At 33.6% G+C, this 16088-nt stretch overlaps 1 protein-coding gene across 1 annotated transcript; it reads left to right on the forward strand.

The window, feature by feature from the left end:
* Positions 1-1770: 1770 nt before the first annotated feature.
* LOC133173890 (uncharacterized) lies at positions 1771-3468 on the forward strand. The gene is made up of 3 exons (XM_061308957.1): positions 1771-2215; positions 2398-2571; positions 3147-3468. The coding sequence occupies exons 1-3, from the start codon at positions 1771-1773 to the stop codon at positions 3428-3430; spliced, it is 903 nt and encodes a 300-aa protein (XP_061164941.1). The 3' UTR covers positions 3431-3468.
* The last annotated feature ends 12620 nt before the right edge of the window (positions 3469-16088 follow it).

Here is a 16088-nt window from a genome sequence, read left to right on the forward strand (position 1 = left end):
ACGTAATATGTTTTGAATGATCCAGGATGTTACTCCGACTACAGGGTTTTCTATGGTTATTAGAAATATTTCGTCATATCAGAGGTGAGTTAAAACTTTACATTTCACTTTGAATGATTTTATAACTTGCGTCAATCGCTGATGTTCCTGCCTGTATAAAATTACCAATTAAAAGTATTTTTACACGATGTTTTGGGGAACAGAAAATCTATGCTACTTTATATACACTTATATAATACTTTCGCTTCACCATAATATTTATTTATGTCACCCCGAACGAAGTCGGGGAGACATATTGCTATTATTCAACCAATAACGCTGTCCGTACAATTCTCAAAGATGGCTTTGTCCATCTTTTTGAAACTTAACTGTTGTAATGATCACCAACTAAAGATGTACAATTTTTATTCAAAAATTTCAAAATGACCCCTGTTGCCATGGAAACTGACAAAATTTTTTTTTTAATTTCATCTTTCTCAGTAACTTTTAAACCAATCTTTTTGATCTTTTTAAAGCTATAAATTATTTATTTTCTTTGTCTTTCTAATTTCTTTTTTCTTTAAAATTCCTAGGGCACGTAAAGGCCCATCTATGATGCTTTTATATATTACAATTTTCTTTATATGATTAAGAAGAAAATATCATAGAATTTCCAAAAACGTAGGACCAACATCTCTTAAACACTACAAACTATTCATTTTATTTTTATGTACATGTATGTAGTTTCATTACGGGGACTGCACTAGAGTAAAACACATGGTACGAAATGTAGAGGTACACCTTCTCGTCACGGAGAAGAGACGGAAAAACCTTCCTATTGCTTTAACAACGAGTTTTTATTAAATAAAAGGGGTTGTATAGAATACAAAATGATGGTTATATAACATATGTCTATTTTCAAGTCCCCCCCCCCCCTCGAAACAGCTTAGTTGACTACGCAGATATAAAATTTACAATTGACAGAGAAGATCTTAAGAGTGTCATTAATAAAATTAAATTTCGCTGATGTGATCTGCGTGATACTAGTATTTTGCCAGCATTCATTCTTCTCTTTTGTCTATAGAATTTATAATTATTTTATTTAAGATTAATTAATCTTTTTAAAAAATAGCGATTGTCAGCTGCATTTATTAGAATTCCGCGTATTCAAGTGAATGTATAACTTGCATATGAATAATTTCATTCAATGATATTAAGAATTATTTAATTTCCATTGTTTTTATTAATTTGAAAATCCTGGGGTCCGCTCCCATAGGTGCGTGAAGGCCTCATCACTACTGTACACAAACATTCAGCACACCGTAAATGTTCATGATTCTGCTAACCTAGAAAATTTACACATAGGTTATCATCTCAAAAAAAAAAAAAAAAAAAATCAACCCCTGTCTAATGCAGAAATGCCCGAATTGAAGAGGAAAATTCAGGAATTATTTTGCTTCAGCCATGTTTGGACGTGAACCTTGCACGACTCCGCAAGCTCCATTTTCGATTCTGGAACTTTGACAAAAGCTAGCAAGCGTGACGTGCTTCGTTTGTCTGTGAAAGGGGCGTCTTTTTCTACCAATGCTCACTTATTTAAGCATTGAAGAATCTTTTAGCTTATAGTTCAGTTCGGTATTGCTTGTAATAGCAGACTTTCTAGTTTTATATTTATATCTGTAAATAAAACTGTAAACAACGAAAAGGTTTTCTTGATTTTTTTTTTTTTTTTTTACATATCTATCTTTGCAGAAATGTCTGGTAAATATAAACGTGTAACTTTTTGTAGAGATGACAGCTGCTGATATTGAACTGACATCAAATGAAACTTACCAACAGATGAGTTTCTATTGTATAAGTGCTCAAGGTCGATCTCACATAGAATTCTGGGTAAATTCTACAACGGATGTCCATTTTGCTCTGATGACCGAGGACACTTCCACGCCGAGAATCAATTATAGCCAGTTTTATGAGATTGTTATCGGTGGATGGCACAATACAGAGTCATGTATTCGAGCACAAAGTGTTCAATGTAAAAAAGTCAGTACCCCAGGTATTTTAGATGGTTCAATGTTTGTTCAGTTCTGGGTCAGTTGGGACAATGATCATGTCTATGTAGGAAAAGGACCAAAGTCATCCGGGATCGTCATGCTCTCCGAAACCAAACCCGGGTCTTATGAAGTAAATTACTTTGCTGTAATGACGCATCACAAAAGTGTCTGGAGATTTGTTGATGGTAATTGTAGTTTTTGATAATGTGTATAATTCTAGATCTATAATTCCTTTTGATTGGAATTTTTGATTTGACTTAGAGATAATAATTTTACACTGTGGATAGAAATTTTTGTTTTCTTCCATTTTTTGCTTATCATTTTCAGATAACTAATTACTTTCTTTTAAATATACTTTCTTTTAAAGATACAGAGTGTGAAATGAGAGAGTTCAACAATACGGATTTGGTTACGGAAGATAAATCATGTAATGGTATAACAACGTATAGATGTAAACCTGGATTCCTTCTGACAGGTGGCAATCTGACTCGCACGTGCATGATTGGTCGGGTATGGGATGGTGAACCCCCTGTGTGTACAGGTATAAAAACTGCTAAGGGTTTCTTTCCTGCATGTGAAATATGTGAAATAGCGTCTTACAGGTCGAAAATATAAAACGTTTTCGAAGCACAAACCCACGCAAGCGGGCGCAAAACATTGTCCCAAAGTGTTTTTTGATTCCAGAGCAGGTCTTATAAATATACAAAGTATAACTTTACACGTGAAACCTTATACTTATTTACTCAGCTTTTGGCCTTTCTGTGAAATAAATCTGTAAGCGATATCCATATAGATCTCTCTAAAATTGGAGACCAAAGCTGATACAAGATTTTATTCTTACTGAATAAATCCTTGTCCTTGTTCAGATTTAAAAGATGGATTTTTTCTATATTCTTTTTTTTACATGTGCCATCATAGTAACATTTGTTCAAAGGCTTAATTACACTTGATCATATATCAGGCACTACCTCAGAAATACTTGAGCAAAAACACTCCGAAGGAAAGTGTTAAATAAAAAAAAACTCTCAAACGCTCATTTCACCATACAATGATATATTCATGTTTTTCTTCAGCAAATTAACATAAAGAGCGCAAGAAAGACTGATTTTATTGTAGATTGTGGTTGTACATCAACAAATCATGTGTCAACGAATATGTCCATAGATTATCTAAAGGAAAGAATATCACAGCTCACAAAGGAACTTAAAATACACAAAAATGTTACAAGCTCATACTGGAGGTCTAAAACCAGCGCACCTGACTACAGGATATCCTCCAGAGGGATAGGATATACATTAGGATACGGTTTAATCGGTTTTATGCTAGGTGTTATCTTCATTTCAGACCTTCAAAGGATAGCAAACAACAACTTGCAGAAAAGAGTAAATGTTGAAACTTGAAATGATGATTATCACGAGTGAACTGTCAAAATGTGTATCTGTGCAAGCTTTGAAATAAAGATAAATGCAGTAACTTCAATTTTTTGTGTCTGAGCTTTCTTTTGAACCTATGTTGGACATTTGCATCGATAATTATGCTCCTGCCTTAAGATGACCTTGAACTTACTTCTTGGTCTCATTGGCTTTCAATCTTAAAAGTTTTTCCTTTTTTCCCCCTACGTTTTAACTGATACATCTTGTCAATATTTCAGTTGTTATATACCAGGCTTTGTAACTTGTAGTAAGTTAAAGGTTAAACATTGACGAGGAAACTTTTCAAACAATACTCTTCATTTTAGAGGCAAATGTAGCAAACATCGAGAAAAAGATTACTAAGTTTAGTCAAATGATTCAAACTACTTTCCTTGTCTTATTTTGATTTCAGATTTGCAGGTGACCTTGTGTCAAACAAATCAAAAGTATAGGAATGATATTTTAACCCACTTAATGTTTATAATGACATGTGTCAGTTTTAATTCATTTAATTACATTGTACATGAATAAGCGGACAGAAAACAAGAAAGGCGCTAAAATATATGATTTCCGCTTAGATAGGAACGTTTACAGTAATCATACAATAAACACACATACTGAACTTTCTTATTTTACATTAAAGTGTTAATATATGGGAATATAGCAGATTAACAGACTTTAAATAGAGATAATGGAATAAGTCAAGGTAAACTTGCATTCCGTCCTGTCTTGGTCAAGTCAAGGTTTCCACTAAAGTACAAATAGCATAAACCAGTTCACGAGAAAAGCAACATGTCTGTCAGACCAAGATCTCAATAATGATGCTCAAATAAGTCAAGACCAAAAGAGAGGAAAAACAAACCAATCAATGAAAACAAAAGTTGAGCCTGACACAAGACAAGATAGAAAGGTTTTTTAATGACCACTATGATGTCATAAATCTTTAAATAACCGAAAAGACGCAGATTTATTTCAATACGTTAATGTGATTTCATTCAAATAAGATCTGTTTAATTAAAGAAATGGATAAAATGCTGGAATTAAATATGATTATCATTAATCTGAATAAAATCAAATCCTGGATTCGAACAAAAGGCACAAGGGCCTTAACGGTCACCTGAGTATAATACAACACTGTAAAGGATTCATAGAATTATCATAACTAAAAGGGAATAAACTGCTAGATGAAGCTATGCTACCCAAAAGCAAAGAGAAAGAGGATGATCATGGATCAAGAAAATAATAAGTCTAGTACTCGGTAACAAATCTTAAAGTAGATCTATGTACTTGCTCCAATTTGCCACTATCACCATGCAAACTTAACTATACTGAAACGCAAAAGAAACGCAACATCCTAATTTTAGGGGGAAAAATTATAATTATACAGGTTATAACTTTGTACTTAAAAAGTTAGGACATCTTCAACTTTGCCAAATCAGTTATTTAACGGTTGAATGGTTTTCATTCCATAACCGGAAGTTGATTTTGAGCCCTCTTAACAGTGACAAAAATTGCATGTTTAATGAAACATTTGACAATTTGGGTGTCCAAGGGTTTGTAGTTGTTAATCAGAAGTATTGTACTAATATTCCGAAAAAAATCCTTCTTCCTTTTTCCGATGTGATGCCAAAATTTCCTCAAAATGACTGAAAGCACGTATTTTCATTGCTCTTGCTAGAAATTCTCAAAATAAAGGTAAAAGAGAGTTGCAGATGCAAATATGCACTACATAACGACTCATCAGGCTCATGCGTTTCAAAAGCATGAATGACAGTTCTTTGACCGGAAGTCCAAGGGTTACTACACTGCGCCAGGTTAGAGAAAATTCGACCTCAGTATCTGAAAAAACAGGCACTTAAAAATGCCTAAGAATATTTCTTTCGCTCAGATCAAGAGATTGATAAACCTAATGCATCGTAGAAATCGAGCTGCAATTATTGTATATGGCGGACAAGCAGGCTGTAATTGAATGGTCGGAAGGGGGAGGGGTGTTTTAAGAGTTATATGTTACTCAAATTATTATGTCGCCCCGAACAAAGTCGGGCGACAAATTGCGACTGTACACATGAAAACCTCGTCCGGGGATGTTCTCGCAGATGGCTGGCACAATCTTGCTGAAAATTTCCACAAAAGACATTCACTAGTTGTACTTGTGCATTGAAGACTTTCAGTTTCAAAATGGCTACCATTGCCATGGAAACGTACGAAAAGTGAAGAATTTTGTCTGGAAGTGTTTTCGCTGATTCTTTGGACATTCGTCATGAAACTTTAGAGAAATGATGATCCGTAATTGTAGTTTTGCGATTCGCATTTAAAGTTTTCAAATTGCCCATTGTTGCCATGGAAACAGATGAAAAGTGATTATTCTTTAACTTCAATTTTCTCAGTTACTGCTCATGCAATCATTTTAAAACTCTTTAGGATATTTCTTTGCAATGTGTCAAAGTGATAGCTATTTTCAAAAAATCTGCAATTGGTCGCACACAGTTGCCATAGAAACGAATCAGAAAAAAGGAAAGATGTGCACATATGTTCTCAGAGTTGGCTTGGACAATCTTGATGATACTTTACATAAATTATTATTAGAAACTCTAGGTGTGCAGTCAAAAATCAAAATTTTCTAGATTCCTACCGTTGCCATGGAAATGGACGAAAAGTGATTTTTTTTTAAAATTTCAATTTTCTCATTTATTACGCAAGCAATCTTTTGGAACTTCAAAGATTTATTCTTCCTTCTGTATCAAAGTGGTTTCCGAAAAAAAATAAATTGGATTCGATTACAGTAGGTCTATCGCTACAGCCACCGGAACGAAGTCGTATTTTGGTTAATGGTAGTTTTGTACTCGAGCGTTCTCGTAGATGGCTTTCAAAATCTTTATGATACTTTACAGAAATAATAATCACCAACCCTAGTTGCGCATAGAATATTTTATTTTTTCAAAGTTTGTCGCTGAAGCCAGGTTTGGAATAAATGATTTAAGAAAAGTCGCGGTCACGTAACCATTGTATGCTAATTGAAGTTTCTTTTAATCAAAGTACTGGAAGTACTGATACGAGTTGATAGTTGTCCATGCTTAGTTAATGGGTATTGCTTTTGTGATGAAAAAATAAAATGTCCATAATTTATAAACAGAAATTTAAATTTCCATTTTATTTCTGATGTCAATTTCATGACATGATGTAATGTATTTTGAAATCCAATTAAGGAGGATCTCTACACTTATGAAGTATAAATGATTTTTTGATTCATGCATTTGTTTCTAATGATAGACTCCATATCCAATAAAATAAAGCTCCAAAGTTTTTAACTTTATTTTTTGGAAATATTTAAAACGTTAAATTTATTTTGTAGAAACCCCTTAATTCTTTATTTTTAAAAGCCTTACGCTTTAATTTTCTATTCAAAGTTTAATGTTATAAAATCTTGAAATGAAAACCAACAAAGTTATAAATGAAATCTACATAAAATATTAAATTTATTTTGTAGAAACCCCTTAATTCTTTATTTTTAAAAGCCTTACGCTTTAATTTTCTATTCAAAGTTTAATGTTATAAAATCTTGAAATGAAAACCAACAAAGTTGTAAATGAAATCTACATAATTTTAATTTGAATCTACAATTATAGACAAAAGAAAAACTAAAACAGCATTTTCATGAGAAGAGCTGGATGGATTTCCTCCAAAATCTGAAAAATAAATACAATATCAAAGGGTTAAAATGATGAAAATAAGAAATTGAATGAAATTGAAAAACTGACAAAAATTTTAACCATCGCAAAAATTTAGGTGTGAAAGATCCGTTTAGAGAGTGGGCTCAAATATCTTGGTATTGGTTTTTATATATTTAATCTAATTCTTCTAAAACTTGCACAGGTATTAAAAAAAGAATTAATAAGTATATGGCAAACCAGGACATCGAAAGAAGTTCGTATTGTATTGTTTTTAAATGAATTTAAGCGGAGACCCACAAGTTTCTGGTCAAAGACATGTAAAGTGAATTCATAGTATTGCGAAAGGTAGATTTACTTACCGTTTTCATCCAACTTGTATGTTTGAGTTAATATAATTCCACTTATTAATGAAGCGTTTTGGTGATTTCATGAAGAGTTTCAATTTCACCGGGTATAACCACACATGCGGGGTGTATACTTGTCGGGAACAGGGTGTCTCCTCTAGGCAATGGGAATGTGATACATATGCTTTATCTGTTTAAATTTGCATTTTAGAATCTATTTCTCTGGAAAGCATATGCTTTTGTAGAGAAGCATCAATTTAGGACTTTATGGAAACGTATAAGTGGATTTGACACGCAATGATCAAATATCATGGTGACAAGGCATTGGTTTATTACATTAACTTTTTATTACTTATAATCATATTTTATTTTAATAAATCGTATTGTCTGTGAATAAATGATTCGAAATTGAATATATTGACAAACGATTCATGTTTAATAAAAGTCTACATTGGTCACTCTCGTCGCCTCGAGGGGATAGATTCCATTCACAATAGAGCTAGTGCACATATCGCAAGTTATGTTATACCCAGTGATTTATCGGTGTTCAGTGAATTTGTTTTGGACAGAATCAGTTCATTTCGGACCAAAATGGCGTTTCGAACGAAAGTACGCCATGTTGTGACGTTGTAGAGAGCGCCCTTAAAGATAATACTCTATGAAATTGTAAGAAAACGATATTTCTTTCTTTTAACAGTATAATTATACAAGTTATACATTTATTGAGCATTGCTACCTTATTTTAACAAATGAAATGAATTTTACTTTTTATAAATCAAGATTCCTTAATATATGAGTTTATATTCCGCTGTCGTGATGCTTTTTATGTTGCGTGTGTGTAAATCATCTTATTTACGATTACTTCATCTTAATATAAACCACTTGTATTAGTTAAATTATTTCCGGTATCAGTAGTGACAAAAAAAAAAGCGATACTATTTCTTCAATACAGTCCAATTCTCCGGATATGGTAGTGTTAGTTACATGTATAAACATCTGTGTTTTAATGTATTTCATGTTCATCAATCAGAAAAAAAACAAAAGAGAGGTTTTTGAGGAAATCAAAATTTTTATTAATCACCAATCCTGCCTGTCAAAACTATTATCTCCGCACAACAAATCCTCCACAATCCAAGAGTCGGTAGTCCAATCCCAGCAACTGGACCATGTGTTTTTAAAAGCTTCTTTAAAAACAACAACAACAGAATAATACACTTTTAGACAATTTCTAATAAAGCCAGTTTGGGGCGACATACGCTATTGCTTGCAATAGCAGACTTTCTAGTTGTTATTGTTATTCAAAAATGAATACAGTAAGGTAAAAAGTAAATTTACACACATCAGATATTTGATTTAAACGTTAAATGTTATCTTTAAACCTTAGCAAGTAAGACATAACTCTTAAAACACCATTAAATTACTGATTTGGCAAAGTTGAAGTCCTAACTTTTTTAAGTGCAAAGTTATAACCTGTACATAATTTTCCTCCTAAAATTAGGATGTTGCGTTTCAGTATATTATTGAACCAATTTCATCCGGCTTCTCTGGTCTTTGAAGATCATTTAATACATACACAGATAAGATATTTTTGTTTCCCTTTTATTATCTATTATTATTTACAAGTCTATGTGACCATTAAACAATGAATGGAAGTATTTTTTGTATTTCGTTATAATATATTCTTGTATAATTCTCTTATTTAATTGACCTTTCAATGACATTATATACAGTAATCAATTATCATTGGTGAATAGCAAAGGGGAATAACTTCTCTAACAAATATTATAAAATATTAATATAGCCCTGCCTAGCACAAAACACTTGACTAAGTGGTCCAGAATTCACACATGTGGTAAAAATACCCTTGCTTATTACAACTTTATACCCTGCCCAGTAGCAGAGCAGAAGATTTTGAATGAAAACTCTTTAAGTATAGATTCAACACAGCCCCACCTAAACAACAAAGCCCGTTACCCAGGTTTGCTGACTGCTAAATACCTAGTAGCAAAGAAGATTTTCAAAGAATTAATGGCTTTGAATTTTCACTATATAATTAATAAAGCCCCCCCCCCCTCCTTTCACCACCACCAGAACCCCTGATCCAGGGGCCATGAAATACAAAATTTTGGAAGAAGCACCCTCGCTCATCATAACTTTGCACTTAGTTTGTTTACTTAAAACCCAGGAACAGAGAAGTAGATTTTCAAAGAAATAATTTTTTACACTGCATATTCAAAAGTCCTCCCTTTCCAACACAAGAGCCGCTGACCCTGGGGTCTCAAAATTCACAATTTTTTGAAGAGGTTACCTTGCTCTTTATAACCATTTACTTAGTTTATCTTCAAAATGCCAGGAAGATTTCCGAAGAATTAATCATTTTGACTATATAATTAATAGAGCCCCAAACACAAGAAACCACTACTCAGGGGCCATGAAATTTACAATTTTGGAAGAGGCACCCTTACTTATCATAAATATGAACTTAGTTTGTTTCCATAATGCACAGGGGATGAGAAGATTTTCAAAGAAATAATACATTTTCACTTTATAATTAATAAAGCTCCGCCCTTACACCAGAACCTCTTACCCTGGGCCACTAAATTCACAATTTTGGAAGAAGAACATTGGTCATCATAACCATGTACATGTAAATAATTTTTCTATTATATCCAGGAGCAGAGAAGAATTTTTAAAGAAATAATGCATTTTCACTATATTATCCATTAACCCCCCCCCCCCACCACCACCACCAGATTCCCTGACCTGGGAATATGTAGATAATACCAATCTCTAATCCCCACTTACCCTATTCTTGTATTTTTTTATTTGTTTATTCATTTATTTGTTTATTTAATAAATTTATTTTTTTTAAAGTAATTTGGAAAGTTCTAAACTACAATCCAGATGAGATTGCAAACAAGTAATAAACAAGCACAAATCCTCTTTACCCCCCCCCCCCCCCCTCCCTTTTCCAATCTGCATATGGCTGTAGTTCCTGCATTGTTGACAATGTTGCAATGACAAAATTTTAAGTGTTATTACATTCCCACATTGTAAATTGCAGAACAGGTTAAAGGATACCTATATCCCTGCTATCTTTATTACCTAATCTGGAAAACCATTTTTGCTCTACAGTAGCTGCACTGGTTCTAAAGGAATGAGATTATACCACTTATTTTTGAAACCAAGCTCTGCCAAAGCCTCTTCATTTAAAATTGATTAAAACATATACTAATTACCTTCCAACCCAAGAGACACAACGGAGGACTAAGAAATGTTTCCAAAGTATTTGTAGATGTATATGTACTGCACCAGACATGAAGTACCTATAGGACTAAATTATATATTCCAGACCCTTGCCCAGCTGATGCTCTCTCAAAATCTGCAACTTGTCACCTTAAACTTCTTACTTCAGAAATACTGAAACTGTCACCTAAATTCAGAATGGGTTACCCCCATCCCTCACCTCAAGGCAAAAATATGGTATAGACTAGGTTGGGGGAAAAATTATGGACTTCAAATTTGTTTTAAAGTTGTAAATATGCATAATTATATGAAGGCCAGTATACAAATTAATTGTCCAAGTATGAGCTAAGGCAGTGGCAACCTATCCTTTATTTAATACCCTAAAATGCTGGGGAAGTTTTTCTAAAATGAATCTTTAACTCCTTCAGATTTGCATTTGATACAGCTGATACATGGATGTAAACTATATAACAGGGTAATAAAAAGACCCAAAGCAGAATAAACAGAAACTTGTACTAGATTTCAGGGAGGGGGTGGGGTGTTGTTAGGCACACTTAATTTTTAGGGAAACCAGATCTTTCATCTTGATACAGGAGGGATGGCTGATAAAGAATTTATTTAATCTTGTATTAAGATACAGTGGGTAGTGGAGACAATGAGAAAGTGGTATTCACAGTGGTTGGGGTGCTGAGGGTTTTGAGAAGGCTAGGGGTCCACGGTGGGTGGTTAAATTGAAGTTGCCTACCCCCACCAGGTGGCGGTGGGCACCTACGGTGCCCATGTGGCGAAATCGTCACCTTCAATTTAACCATTGAACTATTTATATTCTTGACTTGTTGTGGTTGATGTTGATATTTGTGATGGTTGATGTTGATATATGTGATGTTGACTTTGAAAATTATATCTCATATAGAGTAAATCTAAAGCAAAATTATGTAATATTATTGATATAATTAATTATAATTAATATAATTAAAGATAATTTGTGTTGAAATGTGTCCGTAGCACGATTGAGGTCAACCCAGCGTGCTACTTTTCCCGTCAGGGAGGGCACAACTTAATTGTTTATGTTGGGGGATGTGCCAGTTTGCCGGCTGCCCCACTGTTGTGTAGACCACTGTGGACAATACCTGCCAACTCGAATAAAACATATAAAATAAATAAGGCCTTTGTTTAAAATATATTTAGGTCTTTGATAATGAGCTGATTTTTTGGTATATGACTTTACCTTGATTAGTTATAGATCAAGTTTGCATTTCGTCCCGCTTCATTGATTTTTGTCAGAATTATGGCATTTTCAATTCTTAAAGGGGAACCAGATTACACTTGCCGGTAGGGGACTAGTATTGCTAATGCAATACTCTCAGAATGCTTGTTTTCATTGCCTTATCTTTTGTGATTTCAGATCTGCCGAAATTTTACAGACATATTCGATTTGGAGCAAACTGAAACATTTTCATCCCGCTTTGTGAAATTTTATTGTTATATACACTATTATCAAAGCATAACTTACATGTATATAATGTAAAGCTAACTTAAAATCAAGCATTCTGAGAGTATTGCATTAGCAATACTAGTCCCCTACCGGCAAGTGTAATCTGGTTCCCGCTAAAAATTGAAAATGCAATAATTCCGTCAAAAATCAATGAAGCGGGACGAAATGAGAACTTGATCTATAACTCATCAAGGTTAAGTCACATGCCAAAAATCAGCTCAATATCTGCAAGCGCTTAGAAAAAAATTGACGAAAACCCTGAAAATTGAAAAGGTCGTAATTCCGTCAAATATCATTGAAGCGGAACAAAATGCAAACTTGATCTGTAACTCATCAAGATACCCTCACATACCAAAAATCAGCTCAATATTTACAAGCGTTTAGAAAAAAGAGCGGAAAACCAAGTGGGACAGACTGACAGACAGAGGGACAGACGGACAGCTAGACGGACGGACAGACTTAGAGGAAACCTATAGTCCCCTCCGGTTTCACCGGTAGGGGGACTAAAAATAATATGATTATAATTATAAATGCATACTGTAACCCCTCCCCCCCCCCCCAAAAAAAAAAATTACAACCGCTTACATGCGGTTGTAAAAAATTTTTGACAAGCCAAAAATTTCTGGGTCTTTTTTAAGTGGATATGAACCTCACCCTTCCCCTAAAAAATCCCTGGATCCACCTATGCGTTTGGCTGCCTATCTTCCTCTACATCTATATACACATAAGCGTTTACATCAAAAGAAGCATTTAGCTCCTCCCCTAGCTGCAATTTATTAAATTCATACAAAATATTTGATAAATCAGTCATGATGAATGCTATGAAATTTTTTTTTCAAACTGATTTACACACATAACGAGATACTATATTGTCTAGCTAGGTTAATTTAAATGTTAAATGTTGATATATTTGATACATGAACATTTAAAAGTTTTTTAAAAGAATAAATAATAAGTATGAAATATGAAAAAAACTAAGTTGTTATTTGCTTTTATCCCCCGCTTTCGTGAAAACTAGGGGGCATTAAATCTCATCCGTCTGTCAGTCTGTCCGTCACAAAACGTTAACCTTGGCCATAACTTTAAATGAAAAAAAATGGGGCTTTCATCTTTTCATATACATTAGCTGTGACAATATACTTTCCAAATACACCAGGATTTTTGATCCCATGACCTTGGCCTTGAATTTTGACCTATTTTTCAAAAAGTTTAACATTACTTTAACCTTTGTCATAACTTTTGAATGAAAAAATATAGGGCTTTCATACTTCATATGTACATTTCCTGTGACAAGAACTTTCCGAATATACTATGATACTATGACTTTGACCTTGAAATTTAACCTACTTTTTAAAAATGTTAACATAGGTTACAACTTTAAAATAAGAGAAGACAGGGCGTTCATATTTGACATGCTCATTACCTGTGACGCTTCCGCACGTGCTATGATGTCTGGCCCTGACCTGACCTTAGTTTCAAAACTTTTAACTTTGTTGATTACTTTTGAATTAGAGAAGATAGAGCGTTCATATTTGAAATGTGTTTTACCTGTGCCAAGACATTTCCGAATATGCTGATTATTTACCTCGTGATTTTGACCTTAAAGTTTAACCTACAGTCTTTTTAGTTTTTGTTAAGGTAATATCTTTTGAATGAGAGAAGACAGGGCTTTCATATTTTACATATGAATTAATAATGAACTTTAAGAAAGAAATATATATCATTTTTGACTTTATGACCTTGACCTAGAATTTTGACCTGTTTATATATTTTTTTTAAACTTTTGCCACAACGTTTGCTCCAGAAGAGACAGGGCTTTCATATTTTTTCACATGTGCATTACTTGTGACAAGACCTTTCGGATTGTACAGCGTGTTTTACGAAACATGTCCTGACTTTGAATATTCTAAAAACATAGGTTATCAGAGATTACAGAGCTCACCTCAACGAATGTTGTCTTTAAGGAAGGTAAAGTCCCACACTAAACTAATAATGCGGTAGTGTACATCAATTATGCAATTTTGTTCTGATGGGGCTTGCAGTTACTTGGGAATGGACTTTTCTAAAACCTTCAAACTAGTATCTAATCCAGAAATTGTAATCCAAATCCAGCATCTGAAGCAAGTTTGAAAATGTTCATCCCTTGATGCATCATCCATGCAAATTTGGTTCAGATAGGCCTAATAGTTGCTTGGTAATGGACCTGCACCAAAAACTTTAACCTCGTCACTCATTTGGAAAATGTAGATCAAATGTAGATCAAATCCAGCATCCAAAGCAAGTCCAGTAGTGTGCATCCTTAGTTGTATCATCCATGCAAGTTTAGTGAAGGTATGGCAAATAGTTACTTTAAAATGAACCTGCTTCAGAAACATTAACCTGGTCACTCATCCTGAAAGTGTAGGTCAGATCCTGCAGCATCCAAAGCAAGCCTGGTAGTGTACATCCTTAGATGTATTATCCATACAAGTTTGGTCAACATAGGGCTTAAAGTTACTTTAGAATGAACCTTCTCCAAAATCTTTAAACTGCTCACTCATCCAGAAAATTTAAGTCAGATCCAGCATCCAAAGCAAACCTGGTAGTGTATCACATGAGATGCCTCCAACGTCGTTGAGATGAGCTAAAAAGTTATGAAGTTTTATGGAAGAATGAAAAATGTATAGAAACTAACCATATAATTTTATCATTGTGAACTTTTAAATAAAGCATGAACATTTATTCTTAAGACAGGCATTTTTACAATGAGGACCTCAGAGGCAGTCTTCAATTTAACGTCAATTTATAATGTCCCCCAAATGGCTGGCGTGTTTCTCAGTCACCAGTCTCATTTTTTCTTCTCTGAAGACCCATATTGCTAAAATTTGATAGGTATTTTCGCCTACTGTAGTAATGATTTTTTAAATACATTTTTAACCAATACTTTGTTACACAATCTATAATAGTATTTAAATATTGATATTTCCCTTATACGATTTATGTGAAAATCATTCAGTTTGTATGGATTATATATTAAGGTAGCTACCTATATGACAAACTGTTGCCAAAGACCACCCTTACCCAGAAAAACAACTTCTGAATAATTTTATTTGGGTATGACTGCACTTCATTACATTTAGATAATTTTGGTTAAATATGCAGGCATGTTCACGAAGCCATCTTAGGATTCAGATGTGTCCTAGGAACGTCTTAGGAAACGTCTTAGTCTTAAGCAAGTTAAGTAATTTAGAAATGTGACAAGGGAAATGCCAGATCTTTCAGTGAATAGATAAGTGAATTCAGAGAGAGAGAGAGAGAGATTGAGTGAGACTCGAGTCCTATTAGCATGGGAATGCATCCTCCTATACTCCATTCCAAGAAAAAAAAAGAACCAATTTATAACTGGTACATGTATGTTTATATACATTTCAAAAGAGTTAAAATAATACCACTTCAGAACGTTTTAAGCTGCTACAAGATTATTACATCAATTAACGGATGGATTTTCATTTATTCCTTTCTCTATTTCCCTTTATTTAGGTACATGCTTAGTTTGCTTACTTATACAGATATATATTGACAACGCACAATGTTTAGTAAATTGATTTAACTCATAAAAGAAATTATTATTTTACAAAAATAATTGGGTTAATTACATAAACTAGGTGCTTTTAATAATTCCTAGTTGTTTTCCAGTCAGCAGCGCTTCTTAAATCACTTATGATATGTCTTAAGATAACCTCGTCGTCGTCTTAAAGTTAGGACTAAGATTGGAAAGTCTCTTAAGATAGGATAGCTTCGCTGGTCTCACTTAAGACTAAGATATGTCATAAGTTCGTCTTAAGAGATATCCTAGTCCTAAGATAATCATGCCTGCAGTACTTTCCATTCATGTGCTTTTTATTTATTTT

Source organism: Saccostrea echinata, unplaced genomic scaffold, assembly GCF_033153115.1.
Source record: "Saccostrea echinata isolate AGI-Se365-2 ecotype Australia unplaced genomic scaffold, CSIRO_AGI_Sech_v1 ptg000056l, whole genome shotgun sequence".
Classification (NCBI taxonomy): Eukaryota; Metazoa; Mollusca; class Bivalvia; order Ostreida; family Ostreidae; genus Saccostrea; species Saccostrea echinata.